Source organism: Pan paniscus, chromosome 2 (genome assembly GCF_029289425.2).
Source record: "Pan paniscus chromosome 2, NHGRI_mPanPan1-v2.0_pri, whole genome shotgun sequence".
Lineage (NCBI taxonomy): Eukaryota > Metazoa > Chordata > Mammalia > Primates > Hominidae > Pan > Pan paniscus.
Window position 1 is genome coordinate 111,986,746 of NC_085926.1, and position 15,693 is coordinate 112,002,438.

General features: G+C 38.3%; 1 protein-coding gene across 5 annotated transcripts in view; it reads right to left on the bottom strand.

The window, feature by feature from the left end:
• The window catches only part of CCDC191 (coiled-coil domain containing 191), a 91,779-nt gene that overhangs the window by 30,432 nt on the left and 45,654 nt on the right, over nucleotides 1-15,693 (bottom strand). For all 5 annotated transcript variants that reach the window (XM_003825115.5, XM_008950428.4, XM_024928212.4 and 2 more), the window contains 4 exons: nucleotides 10,931-11,385; nucleotides 10,064-10,173; nucleotides 7,870-7,952; nucleotides 7,009-7,110 (listed from right to left, as the gene is read on the bottom strand). In XM_003825115.5, the coding sequence (XP_003825163.2) occupies nucleotides 7,009-7,110; nucleotides 7,870-7,952; nucleotides 10,064-10,173; nucleotides 10,931-11,385 (750 nt within the window). The remainder of the gene's footprint in view (nucleotides 1-7,008; nucleotides 7,111-7,869; nucleotides 7,953-10,063; nucleotides 10,174-10,930; nucleotides 11,386-15,693) is intronic.

Here is a 15,693-nt window from a genome sequence, read left to right on the forward strand (position 1 = left end):
TGCTTTGTCACTCAGGCTGGAGTGCAGTAGCAAAATAATAGCTCACTGCAACTTCGAACTCCTGAGCTCAAGCGATCCTCCCACCTCAGCCTCCCAAGTAGCTGGGACTACAGGTGCATGTCACCACACCTGGCTAATTTCTTTTATTTTGTAGAGACAAGGTCTCACTATGTTGCCCAGGCTGGTATCAACTTTTGGGCGCAAGAAATCCTCCCATCTCAGCCTTCCAAAGTGCTGGGATTACAGGTGTGAACACCTGACTGAACTGAAAACTTATGAGTCCAAACAAAAACCTGTATGTAAATGTTTCTAGCAACTTTACTAATAATTGCCAGAAACTGGAAGCAGTATCAATAGAGGAATAGATAACTTGCATATGCAGATGAAATTCTATTGGAATACTATTTGATGATAAAAAGGACTGAGCTTTTGACTCCTGCAGCAAAATGGATGAATCATAAATGCATTTTACTAAGTGAAAAAAGTAACACTGTATGAATCCACTGTTATGACTTCTGAAAAAGGCAAAACACATAGGGATAGAAAACAAATCCGTGTTTGCCAGGGGTTAGGGGCTGGCGGATGTCCCACTGGGTACAATGTTCACTATTTGAGTGATGGGTACACTAAAGCCCAGACTTCAGCACTCCACAATATATCCATGTAACAAAACTGCATTTATACCGCCTAAATCTATAAAAATTAAAAAATGAGGGGTATACAGAGGAAGTTGTAACATGAAGGAACTGCTTTTTATAATACTCTGCATTTGTTAAAAGCCATAGCACTGTACATTACCAAGAGTGAACTTTAAAGTAGAAAAACAACAAAATCAACCAGAATGTCAGGGATTCCAGGATGGAATGTACCCTGTGACAAATGAATCTGATTGTATTAAAAACAAATGACAAAACTGTACTCAAGGAGCTGGGGAAAATAGGTGCTGACCTAGGGAAAAATAGGAGCTGACCTAAGTAACTTAAAACTTATTTTAGTAGAATGATTTGTATCGCTTTGGGTATATACCTAGTAATGGGACTGCTGGGTCAAATGGTATTTCTGGTTCTAGATCCTTGAGGAATCACCACTGTCTTCCACAATGGTTGAACTAGTTTACAGTCCCACCATCAGTGTAAAAGTGTTCCTAATTTCTCCACAGCCTCACCAGCATCTATTGTTTCTTGACTTTTTACTAATCGCTATTCTGACTAGCGTGAGATAGAATCTCATTGTGGTTTTGATTTGCATTTCTCTAATGATCAGTGATGATGAGCTTTTTTTTTCATGTTTTTTGGCTGCGTAAATGTCTTATTTTGAGAAGTGTCTGTTCATATCCTTTGCCCACTTTTTGATGGGACTGTTTTTTTCTTGTACATTTAAATTCTTTATAGATTCTGGATATTAGACCTTTGTCAGATGGATAGATTGCAAACATTTTCTCCCTTTCTGTAGGTTCCTATTCACTTTTATGATAGTTTCTTTTGCTGTGCAGAAGCTCTTTAGTTTAATTAGATCCCATTTGTCAATTTTGGCTTTTGTTGCAATTGCTATTGGTGTCTTTGCCCATGCTATGTCCTGAATGGTATTGCCTAAATTTTCTTCTAGGGTTTTTATGGTTTTGGGTTTTACATTTAAATCTTTAATCCATCTTAATTTTTGTATAAGGTGTAAGGAAGGGGTCCAGTTTCAGTTTTCTGCATAGGCTAGCCAGTTTTCCCAGCACCATTTATTAAATAGGGAATCCTTTCCCCATTGCTTGTTTTTATCAGGTTTGTTAAAGATCAGATGGTTGTAGATGTGTGGTGTTACTTCTGAGGTCTCTGTTCTGTTCCATTAGTCTACATGTCTGTTTTAGTACCAGTACCATGCTCTTTTGGTTACTGTAGCCTTGTAGTATAGTTTGAAGTCAAATAGGATGATGCCTCCAGCTAAAGACTCATGCGCATGTATATTTATTGCAGCACTATTTACAATAGCAAAGACTTGGAACCAACACAAATACCCATCAATGATAGATTGGATAAAGAAAATGTGGTACATATACACCATGGAATGCTATGCAGCCATAAGAAAGAATGAGATTATGTCCTTTGCAGGGACATGGATGAAGCTGGAAGCCATCATACTCAGCAAACTAATACAGGAGCAGAAAACCAAAAACTGCATGTTCTCACTCATAAGTGGGAGTTGAACAATGAGAACACATGGACACAGGGAGAGGAACAACACACACTGGGGCCTGCTGGGGGGTGGGGGGCAAGGGGAGGGAGAGCATTAGGACAAATACCTAATGCATGCCAGGCTTAAAACCTAGATGATGGGTTGACAGGTGCAGCAAACCACCATGGCACATGTATACCTATGTAACAAACCTGCATGTTCTGCACATGTATCCCAGATTTTAATTGGAAAACATAAGGTTAAAGATAAATGGAACTGTACATAAACACTGTACTGTATTTGGTAATTTTTTTCTCGCTGGGGTTTGGGTAATCAGTTCTGAAACTGCTTTATATCTATCCTGGGGTTGAACAAATAAGTAAAGAGATGAATTGTGGGAGCCAGGTTTCATACTGTCAGAGGGCATTTACAAATAAGCAAGAACGGAAGCATAGGATAAACCCTCTAGTGCTGGATTAGAGCCAGAAACATCAGTATGAACTCATATTTAGGTAGAGTTTCACATACATATATGTACATATACACACACAGATGGATAGATTCAGAATGATTACAGAAGAGCTCCAGTGGCGCAATCGGTTAGCGCGCGGTACTTATACAGAATGATTACAGATAGGTGTGTATACATAGCATAGCATACATATATTACCTACCTCCAACTGCCAAGGTCCTAGAATTAGTGACACCCAGTAGCAATTAGACCCTCAGTACTTAGATCTTGCTTTCCAAATACCATTTATAACTAAGAACCCTCAGAGAAATGGCTTATTCATGAGGGCAGGGCAATGAAAAAATAAAAGATGAATAGCATCAGAAAGTAAAGTGCCCAAAAAACACAAAATAATGGGGGCATGTCAAAGGGACAATAGGAGCCAACCTTAAAGAGCTCCCAGTGGCCAAAGCTGAAACAATTTGAGCAACAAAATAAATAACACAGTATTTTTAATAACCCAAAGTATAAAATAAATATACAGTCATATGCTACATAATGATGTTTGGGTCAATGAAAGACTGAATGTACCAAGGTGGCCCCATAAGGTTATAATGGAGCTGAAAAATTCCTATTGCCCAGTGATACTGTGGTTATTCTAATTCATAGTGCCACACATTACTCAAGCAGTTGTGGTAAAGCTAGTATAAACAAACTTACTGTGTTGCCAGTCATATACAAGTATAGCATATACAATTATGTGAACTACATAATACTTGAGAATGACACTATACTTTTTATCATTATTTTAGATTGTACTCCTTATTAAAAAAAAAAGTTGGCTGGGCGTGGTGGCTCACGCCTATAATCCCAGCACTTTGGGAGGCCGAGGCAGGCGGATCACCTGAGTTCAGGAGTTCGAGACTAGCCTGACCTACATAGAGAAACCCGGTCTCTACTAAAAATACAAAAATTAGCCAGGCGTGGTGGTGCATGACTGTAATCCCAGCTACTCGGGAGGCTGAGGAAGGAGAATCACTTGAACCCGGGAGGCGGAAGTTGCAGTGAGCCGAGATCGCACCATTGCACTCCAGCCTGGGCAACAAGAGTGAAACTCTGCCTCAAAAAAAAAAAAAAAAAAAAGTTAACTATAAAACAGCCTCAGGCAGGTCCTTCAAGAGGTATTCAAGAAGAAAGCATCGCTATCATAGGAGATGACAGCTCCACTGGTGTTATTGCCCTTGAAGACCTTTCAGTGGAACAAACTGTGGAGGTGGAAGACCGTGATATTGATGATCCTGACCCCATGAGATCGCCCAATGGGCTCATAAACAAAATGGCCATGGTGGCAGAAACAGAGGTTATGCATGGGCTCAGCAACATGGACTTCCACTCACCAGCTGACCTGACTAAAGGCACTGCTGAGTACCCATTCTGCCAGCAGCAGAGACTAACAATGAGTCCCTGATGTGGCACCATTCCCCAGGGTGATCAGGAAGCTACCCGGTGGCAGGTTAATTACAGTGAGCTGCTTCCATTAAGGAAGGGGTTATATTTTGTTCTCACTGGAACAGACACTCTATCTAGATATGGATTTGCTTTCCCTGCATGCAATGATTCTACTAAAACCACCATCTGTGGACTTACAGATTCACCTTATCTACCGTCATAGTATTCCACACACCGTTGCTTCTGACCAAAGAACTCACTTCACAGCAAAGAAGTATAGCAATGGGCCCATGCTCATGGAATTCACTGGCCTTACTATGTTCCCTACCATCCAGAACCAGGTGGATTGATCGAACAATGGAATAGCCCTTTGAAGACTTAGTTATATCACCAGCCAGGTGGCAATACCTTGCAGGGCTGGGGAAGGTTCTTCAGAAGTCTGTACATGCTCTTAATCAGTATCCAATACATGGCATGGTTTCTCTGATAGCCAGGATTCAAGGGCCCAGGAATCAAGGGATGGAAATGAGAATGGTACACTATTACCCCTAGTAATACCACTAGCAAAATTTTGGCTTCCTGTTCCCATGACTTTATGCTTTACTAGCCTAGAGGTCTTAGTTCCAGAGGGAAGAATGCTTTCACCAAGAGACATAATGATTCCACTTAACTGCAAGTTGACTGCTACCTGGCCACTTTCGGCTCCTTGTGCCACTGAATCGATGGCAAAGAAGGGAGTTATGGGGCTAGCTTGGGGTGACTGATCCTTCCTGCCAAGGGGAAACTGAACTACTACTCTACATGAAGGTAAGGAAGAATACATTTGGAATACAGGAGATTTGTTAGGGTGTCTCTTAGTATTAACATTGTCCTGTAATTAGAGTAAATGGAAAACTACAACCTAATCCAGGCAGGACTATGAATGTTGCTGTGACTTTAGGAATGAAGGTTTGGGTCACCTGTTGGGTAGAGAATCACAAGCAGCTGAGGTGCTTGCTGAAGGCAAGGGGAATATGGAGGGGTAGTGGAAGAAGGTATTTATAAATACCAGTTACGACCATGTAACCAGTTGTAGAAACAAAAACTGTGTCATGAGTATTTTCTCCTTATTTTGCTATGAATACATTTGTGCATTTTCTTTCCTCTTATTCTTTTATACTGTAACTTTCTATCACAGTATTTAAGTTACTAATATTATATCATTTATGCTATTTAAGTTAAGTATTTAAGTTATGGGATATCATGGAGAAGAGTAAACATCACACAAGGACTTTACCTCCTCTTCTGAGGAATGGTTTAGTATGTTTTTAGCTGTATGCTGGATAGTTGTATCATGTTAGGTGGAATTATGATCGTGCTATTGTCTTTATTTGCAGATTAACTATGGTTTAAGGAGATGTGCATGGGTGCCATGTTGACAAGGGGTGGACTTGTGATGGCTAATTTTATGTGTCAACTTGACTATACCATGGGGTGCTAGATTAAACATTATTTTTGGATGTGTCTTTAAGGATGTCTCTCGATAAGATTAGCATTTGAGTTGGTGGCCTTAGTAAAGTAGATTGCCTTCACTAATGTTGGTGGGCATCATCCAATCTGCTGAGAGCCTGAATAGAACTTTCAAAAAGGAGGAGGAAGGAAGAATTTGCCCCTTTTTGCTTCCTGCCTCCCATCTGGAGATGGGATATTGGTCTTCTCTTGCTCTTTGACTGAGATTTATGCCATCAACTCCCCTGATTCTGAGCCTTCAGACTTGAACTGGAATTACACCACTGGGTTTCTTGGGTCTCCAGATGGTAGATGGCAGATCATGAGACTTCTCAGCTTCCATAATTGCGTGAGCCAATTTCTCAAAATAAGTCTTCCTCTGTCTATATGTCCTACTGGTTCTCTTTTTCTGGAGAATCCTGACTAATACAATTCTCCATTCAAATTTCCTTTTCATGAAAATACCTCTAATTTCTCCAAATTCTTCATGAAATATACCTTATATGACTTTCTTGATCTCTCTTTTTTTTTCTTAGAGATGGTCTTACTTTGCTGCCCAGGTTGGAGCTCAGTGGCACAATGACAGCTCACTGCTGCCTCAAACTCCTGGGCTCAAGGATTCCTCCTGCCTTAGCCTCCCAAGTAGCTGGTGATTATAGGCAGGTGTTACTGCGCCCAGATGATTAAAATTTTTTTTTTAATCGAGGCAGGGTCTTAACATCTTGCCCAGGCTAGTCTCAAACTCCTGGGCTCAAGCAATCCTCCCACCTCAGCCTCCCAAAAGTGCTGGGATTACAGGTGTGAGCCACCATGTCTGGCCCCTTGATCTCTTTTCGTCTACGTAGCACATGATGGCAAATACTCTACTACAGTGTCTCTGACACGTTTGTATTTTTAGGCCTTATCTTCCCAAGCAGAATTTAATAACCTTAGAGTAAGAGCTTTTTCTCTTATTTCTTCTGTGTGTATTATTATTTCTGTGTGTATTATCACTTCTTCTTCCATTTGTTCATTCATTTATTCACTCATTAAACACATATCTGCTGGGTGCCAATACAATAGTGAACAACATCAGACTGTTCCCTTAACCCTTATGGAGATTACAGTTTAGTTGGGGATGTAGAAATGAATAAAACAGCCATAAAACAAATGCACAATGATAACTGTCAATAATGTTATGAAGGGAAGATACTTGATGAGAGTCCACAAAGGGGGACCCAACCTAATTCTGAGTGGAGAGGAGGGTGGGCAGGGCAGGAAAGGCTAATCTGGACAAAGTTCTGTTTTAGCTGAAATCTGAAGAATGAGTAGCTTTTCACTAAGTAAGATAGAGAAAAGAAGTGAGGGTGAGAGAAGAGTATTCCAAATAGAAGTTCTGGGTTAAAGAAGGTGGATAGGGCCACAGTATCACACACAGCAAGCCTCAAGATACAGGGACTGACCAAATAGACAATACTAACCATTTTCTTCAGTCTCTTCTCTTCTCGTTTTCTTTCAAGCTGTGCCTCCTTTTCTTCTGCCTCCCTTTTCTGACGTTCCTCCTCTTGGGCCTTTAACTGGGCCTGATTGAGATTAGAACCCAGAAATATCAGAACCCTCAATTTGAACAGAAATGTGATCTTTTATGTTTAGGATAGTCAAGTGTCTACCAAAGTGCCTGTCCTATCTCTGGAAGAAGTCTGCACTTTGTGATAAAAGTAGAAAACTCAATCAACCTGTCATCAGTTATGTAACTTAAAAGTTTCTCCAAAAGAATCCTTTTCTACTTGGGAAGGTAAGACTGATCATAAATAAGATCACCAATCTTTCATTAAAAAATGATTACTTTTTAGTTCTTACTGTCATCTGTGAAAAACTAACTCCAAGTTAGAAACAGTTTAGGGGGAAAAAGGTTTTCTTTCATTTCACCAGAAAACCCCCAATTGTTGGAACTGTTTATTTTTTCTTGGTAGTTACAAAATTTACTTTGGATAGTCTAGGTCAAAACTGTGGAAAATAAGAACTATCCCCCTTTGCAAATTCAGTAGGTCAGACATCTACCTATAATACACTAATCTTGGTTATGTGTAAATCTTCTAATCTGCTGGCTCTCATCAACTTTCATAACATTTTCTTCCTGCTGTGTTAATGATGTTGATGTTTCTGTCCCCCTTATTTTCCTAAAATTGTCACAGAATTCAGGCCACTAGGCCAAAAAACCATTTCCAAAGTTGATGTAACTCTATTGTCTCAGGAGTTCTGAAAAAGCAAGGTTTCATTTTTTAAGAAAGACCTGGACAAATCCTTCTTTTTTGACTCAGTTTGCATTTTGAATCTATTACCAATTTTTCTTCTTCTTGTTTTTTCTTCTTCTCTGCCAAGAACCGCCTACGTTCAGCTCGTTGAATTGCTCTCTCTTCCATAGCTAGAAAATAGTAACAGAGTTCTAATATTTTTATATTGAAAAAATATGAGGAACACTGCAAGAGAAATGTCTCCATTTCATAGTAAAATTTAGTGTTATTATTAGGGTGTTCTTTTAAGTTGAATGTTCACAATCTCAGAAAATATATAGAGATAAATAGAACTTATATACTCTACAGGTTAAAGACCTACTATCCCATCCTCAGCAATGAGGAACAATTTATAAATTAATTATTTTGTTTACATTTTTATTAAAATAATTGTTTACTGATTTATAATGTGCCTTGATGATAGACTTTTAGTATATGAAACCCAGAAACCAGAATTCTAATTTGATTATATGTTTGATGAATGCAGAAAACTTTAATTACATCTAACAAGTACTTTGAGAGTAGAATCGTTCCTCAAATCCTATTGAATCTGCTAATTTTTCTTAAGTCACTGTACATATGTCTGTATATATAAGAACAACAACAAACAAACTAAAGTTTGGGGTCACGATGAATATATTTGAATCTAGTTTTAAGGCCTGGATATACAGATGGGCAGGAAATGGAATTGTACCAGGCATTTGGAGAACTGGCATCTGAATGAATTTGAGTGTCAGACTCCTGTTCTTGACAGGCTATTAAATATCGATCCAAAAGAAACAAATGTGCAAGATGGTCTGATAATATGACTCTATAATCAGTTGGGGCTTTCATAGGAAGAGGGGCATGGATGGGAGGAGTATCAAGTTCTGCTCACCTAAGCCAGCCAATAGTTACTTTCAGTTCCTTGTGCCATAATTTAGAGAAAATAATTTAAGTCCAAGTTTTAAGAATTAATAAACAAAAAGCTCACCAGGCTATTTCTTACAGTTATTAAGTGTCTGCTTTGCTGAAAAAGAATGGTAGTGCCACAGATGGCGAGAGTGAAATTGTCTCTAAGAAGGCAGAAATAGACTAGGGGATTAAAGTAAGAGACCCCTAAGAAGCAGAGTCTCTGGTAATATGCCCTTTGCCCATCTTTTCTAGATCTAATCATTAAAAGACTACTTGAAAGTAGACTGGGCTTCTAAAATAGCTAACTCCTTGACCAAACAATAATTTTAAAAAAATAATCATACTTAAGTGGGCATTTACTGACCAAGCTTAATGATAGGCAAAGACAGCATAAATTGCTGTCCTGGCAGATAGTTAATGCAAAGACTGCCAATTTCTTCATTAATAGGAATTGACTGCAGGCACAGTGTCTTTCATTTGTAATTACTTCTTGTTAAACCAGCAATCTTGTCACAGGTAAAAAATCAAATTTACAAACCACAATATAATTGTCAAAGTGCCAACCACCACATGCAAACATAAGTACAGTGAAGGACTAAGCATATAGTAAAAACAATTAGCAGATTCACTAGGTGGGTTCTGAAGAATGCTTCTATTCGTATAGTTTAGTTTAAATAAGGGTTTCTGGCCAGGTGCAGTGGTTCATGCCTATAATCCCAACACTTAGGGATGTTGAGGTGGGAGGACTGCTTGAGGCCAGGAGTTTGAGACCAGCCTGGGCAACACAGGAAGACCCTGCCTGTACCAAATAAATAAATAAGTGTTTCTAGATGCATCAAATATGTTATCAAATTAACATATCTGGTTTGTAGGTTTTATTACTAAAATCCTATCAACAAGTTATAATATTATAAAATGATACAATAACTTATCTTGGATTACTGTAAACTGATCAAATTTGAACATTAACAAAGTACAATGACAGGTGTCCTTTATCAGTGTTTGTCCTTGGCAGTTACTCAGAGTTTTCTCATTTGTGTAATTATCCCTTTTTTTTTTTTCACAATCCAAATCTCAAATTACAGAAAAATGATACACCTTTCAGCTATGTTTTTTTGAGTGTGTGTTGGCTGGGAATGCCAAAAAGGTTGGCAAAAGGGGCAGGAAAAAAGTAGTGGGGCTCTCTGGTGTACTCCACTCCTCACATGTCTACCATTCTGAGATTTTTGATGTCAGGTTCTGCCAAGTCTCAAAACCTCAAGAGTTGCCAGAATTCAGTCCCAGTGTACACATTCTACTCTAGGAGAGAAGATAACAACCACCAAGGCCACCACCGAGACAGCCCTGCCTTTTAGTATGGGATGCGGTGTCATCAATTGCTTTGGTTTCCTTCTGAGTCCAGAAAGAGAATTTCGGGAGTCACTTCTGCCTTCAGTCCCAGGGGAAGCAACAGGTGAACTAGGGAAAAAATAAAGGAAAGGAATTTAGACTACTAACCAGTTTCCTTCAAAGTCCTTTGACCTGAGATGCTCAAAGCCTTTTACAGACCTTAATGAATCCCTACTCTCTGAGATAACTACATATTATATCCACTCCATAAATATGTGTAATGAGGTATGGAAACGTTGTGTGATCGGCATGAGTCTACACAGTGAGTCAGGTACTCTGACTCCCATCCTAATGCTTCAAATCCATAGGTGTCACCACATCTTATCCTATTTACCACATGCAATGAGTATGTCTCAAGCACAACTGAAACCATCTTACATGGCTTTTGAGAAACTTGGGCTCTTATTTGAGGCTCAAAGATGTTTTGTTTTATCCCTAACAACTACAAATTTAAGCTAGGAAATAAGCCAGCCCAGGGGCTGCTCCATGTGGACCTGATGTTGTCTGACTTGGCTTCTCAGCACTTAGCATAGCTAGAAACCCAGAAATAGAGCAAGACAGCATTTTTCTCTTTAACTGGCATAGTAACAGAGATCCTCAAAGGCAGCCGTGACCCAAATGCTAACAGTATAACTGGATCCTTACAGGCATCCTTGACTATCTGTGCCTGTCATATACTAGTCATAACTAGGCTTCTTTGCTTTGAGAGTGCAAAATCAAGGAAAGGAACAATCATGGGGCTCAGAAGCAGGGCAAAGAAGCTCAGGAGCCCAAAGTGAAAAACCCCTTAAAATGAGTCCAGAGAGTTCTGATAGAACAGACATACTTCACAAGCATCTGGCAGGTTCTTGGTTCCTCTTCTCTGGGCTTTGACAGCAGGTGGCTCTGTGCGTCTGTGACTGCTAAGGCACGCTCTGCTGCCCACTGAGCCTCTGCCAGCTGCTGGTTTTTCTTCAGCTCGAGAATTGTTTTCTGCTGTTCCTGAAGTTTCTTCTTTTGCTTCTCAATCAGCTGTTGCTGGAAGACATGGCGGTTGTGGAAATGACCCAAGCAAAGCGGTTCTGCTTTCTGGCTGGTAGTTCCGAGTGTCTCATTGCTGCCAGGCTGTTGAGAGGGTTCAGCACCCAGGGTCTTGTGCTGCTTATTGCCAGGTGCACTCAAAGAGACATTCTGAAGAGAACCCTGCAAGTTGCCTGTTGTTGTTCTTCCCAGGGGAGGACTGAGCATACAACCACTGCTTCCCAAGGGAGGCTTTTCCCACAAAGGGGGCACTGCAGTCTCCTGAGAGAGAGAAACATGTTATAGCTCAACTATTTAAAGGACTGTGCTGATGAAATCCAACATTCATGAGGTCAGTATTGTTTTGTTTAATGGCACAACTGCCATGTATTGCAGGTAAAGGTGGTCTGTGCTCCTGGCCTGGCTACCTCAGAGGCCACCACTCTTAAAACATGCATTGCTGCTCACCATGAAAACTGGGAGAATGGCCGGCTGTGGTGGCTCACGCCTGTAATCCCAGCACGTTGGGAGGCCGAGGTGGCAGATCACTTAAGGTCAGGAGATTGAGACCAGCCTGGCCAACATGGTGAAACCCTGTCTCTACTAAAGGTACAAAAGTTGGCCAGGCATGGTGGTACGCACCAGTAATCCCAGCTACTCAGGAGGCTGATGCAGGAGAATCGCTTGAACCCGGGAAGTGGAGGTTGCAGTGGGCTGAGATTGTGCTACTGAACTCCAGCCTGGGCAACACAGCGAGACCCTGGCTCAAAAAAAAAGAAAACTGGGAGAGTGGCTACAGCTGTATGAACCATTGCCATGGGCCAGGACATTCGTAATAGCAAAAATCTTCTCTTATAAATTTCTAATTTGGACAGTTCATTTGTGAATTAGGCAAGGTTACTCCAGATATATATATATATATATATATATATATAAAACATGAATTTAATATGCATAAATTGACTCTGAATTTTAGTGGAAATTTGAAGATGTTGTGGCAAAGGATATATTCTTTCTCGAGAATGTCTGAAAACCAAAGAATATCTTTACAAATGAATAATATATCTCTTTTCTTTCAATGCCTCTCCTGACACTAGTAAATTAATCATATGCCATAGTATAGGATATTTATTTATTTCAGCATCAAGGTCCCGTTAAAGCCTAGCTAACCGTTTCCAGCTATTCCTGAACTATCTATGGGCGGGAAATATTTGGAAGCTCAGGATCACTGGGCAAATATCTGCATTACATAAGAATAATGTTACCTAATAATATTTTGTATTAGCATATCACTAGTTTTCAAAGCTTTATTACATAAATCCCATTTAATAGACTGAGGTACCATACTCAATTACAAGTTCTATACAGAGGGGAAGGAAACAAGAATTTTTATTTAGAAACAGCTATCTTGGCCAAAATAATGTCATATTAAAATGTCTCTTCTAGAATGGTTTGAGTCCATGTTCTAAGGTCTAAGTTTTTGATTCTGCCATCTGCAATGGCTTAAAGAGAAAAATGCTATGAGCTATCTAAATATCAGAAGCTTCTTGTTCTAACAGGACCCCATCCTTAGGGACTCAAAAATATTTTTCACGATTATAGAAATGCTTTCCATAGACTCAACTGAAATGAAAGATGTGATATATGGAAACTCTGACATGTTAAACACTTTTAAAAGTAACCTTTTATTTCAGTAATGTCAGTGAACACTTATTCATGAGAACACCTGCTTAAGCAATTTATATCAAGCAGGGTATATGTTTTAGGTTCTTTTAAACTTGGTGGTAATGACACCTTATTAACCTAGCAAGACTGTGTCAAAGCCCTGAGTAAAGCGACAGGGTTTCTTTGGATCATGGTAACTTTTTAACATGAAAATAAAGAACATGAAGGAAAAGCTTAGTGGTACAGATAGTACTTAATAGAGCAGGAGTGAATGGTCTGACTTAATTAGAGAAAATCACCTATTAGCTAACTGATAATTTTGGAAAAATTCAAGGTACAGTTTTGTGTGTTCTTAGTACATGAGTTCCTATGACTGTATAATTAATGAGCATCTAACTAAAGATTTTATATTTTCACTTGTTCATGTTTTGCTGTACACTCTGGAAAAAGATTAGTTTACTTAGTCTCTACAGGGTCTATTGTAGCCCTCTATTATCATTTGCTCCATTTTTAACAATACTGTCCTTTCTTGATAAAGTCTTTTGTTCTTGATTTCAGAGATTTGGAGGCTTTTGTTCCCTTGAGTCTAAATATATATAAATTACTATATATATATAAATTACTATATATATATTACTATATATATATAAATTACTATATATATTACTATATATATAAATTACTATATATTACTATATATAAATTACTACATATATATAGTAATTTTTCTGCTTTGCACAGGTAAAAAATACTTTCTGCGGACTTTTTTTTTTTCATTTAAGAACAGTGGCACTTTGTAAGGTAAAAGGTTCCATACAGCTGTTTCTTAAGATAGAAGTCTGTCTTGGGTCTCAATGGAGACAAAATTATCTGCCATAAAGGTAGATACATTGCCTAGGGGAAGGGACCAAAATGTTACACATAAGTCCCAACAAGCATCTTCCTGATCCCCCCTTGCTGAGAGAATAAGCTTAAATTAAAACTAGCCTACTTGCTAGCAATAATCAGGGTAAAAAGCAAGGCTGGGGACCCTCTAGTGCACAATTTAATTTCACATGTCTGAATTAAGTACTTAACAGCATTATGTGGAGGGTGGAGGTGAGGGGGTAGAAGCTCTTCTCCACAAGGTTTTCTAAACATGACAAGAGCAGTGATAAAAGAAGAAGCTGACAGGATTGACTTTATAAAAACTTAACAACTGTGTATAATACCAAACACCATAACTAAACCAAAAAGACAAATGACAAAATGGAAAAAATGTTTGCAATATATAATAATAAAAGCATCAATAGTCTTAAAATATAAAGAACTCTTATAAATAAGAAAAAGATATCAAATAGAAAAATGGACAAAGAGCATGAAGAGACAAGTCACTATATATCTGTATCTTACTACATCCATATATAGATATATATACAGTCATGCATTGCTGAATAATGGGGATTTGTTCTGAGAAATAGGTGATTTTGTTGTGTAAACACTGTAGAGTGTACTTATACAAACCAGGATTGTATAGTCTACTGCATCTAGGCTATATGGTATAGCCTATTGCCCCTAGTCTACCAACCAGGGCAGGATGTTACTATATGGAATACTGTAGGCAACTGTAACACATGGGAAGTATTTGCATATCTAAACATAGAAAAGGTACAGTAAAAACAGTATACAAGATAAAAAATGGTACACCTGTATGGGGGCACTTACCATGAATGGCACTTGCAGGACTGGAAGTTGCTCTGGATGAGTGAATGTGAAGGCCTAGGACATTATTATATACTAGTGCAGACTTCATAGACATTGTATACTTAGGCTACGCTAAATTTATTAGAATTTTTTTTCTTCAGTGATGAATTAATCCTAGCTTACTGTAACTTTCTATTTTATAAACTTTTAAATTATTAACTTTTTGACTCTTTTATAAAGTAACAGCTTAAAACACAAACATTGCACAGCTGTACAAAAATATTTTCCTTCTTTATATACTTATTCCATAAGCTTTTTTTTCCTGTTTTTAAAGAGGTTGTTTTTTAAAAAAATTTTAAAACACATTTTTGTTAAAAACTAAGATACAAACACACATATTAGCCAAGGACTACACAGGGTCAAGATCATCAAGAAGTCACTAAGCAAGAGGAACTTTTTGGCTCCATTATAATCTTATGGGACCACCACTGTGTATGTGGTCAGTCATTCGCCAAAACATTGCTATGTGGTGCACAAGTGTATATTCAATATAAAAATGTTTAACCTTACTAGTAATCAAAGAGATACAAATGTTGAAGCAATAATAAGATGAAAATAGAACATGCATTCCATTTTTAGGTATTATCCTAAGTAAAGCATTATGGATATGTGCAGATTTAGCTACTAGGATGTTCACTGAAGCATTGTTCACAATGGCGGCAAACTGGAAACAACTTAAATTCCAGTAATACAGGAGCTAAACAAATTCCAGCTTATGGTTCATTACAGAATATCATGTAGCCATTACAAAATGGTGGCACAGAATACTAGTCCTTAGACAGGGGATATGTATTACGTCCACTTGCGGAACTTAAAAAAAAAGAGCTGCCCCACACCCAAAAATTCTGTTTTAGTAGATGTGATTCTGAGGTATACTCTCAGTTGAGAACTACTATTGCAGAAGTGTATGTAATGACAGAAAATGCTCATGTTATATTGTGAAAACGTAATTTTTTTTTTTTAGAAGAACAGTAAGTATTAGTATTAAGAAGAAAAAAACAACATGGCCTTCCTTTTCCTGAATTTTGGCAGACGAGTTCCTCAATGGCCTGACTAAAGAAAATTTAAAAGCTAAATAAAATATTAAGAGATAAATTTGCATATGCTTAAAGACTAGATGGCTATACTTTAACATGTTATTAGTGATTATCTACAGATGACAGAATTATAGGAGTTTTTTCT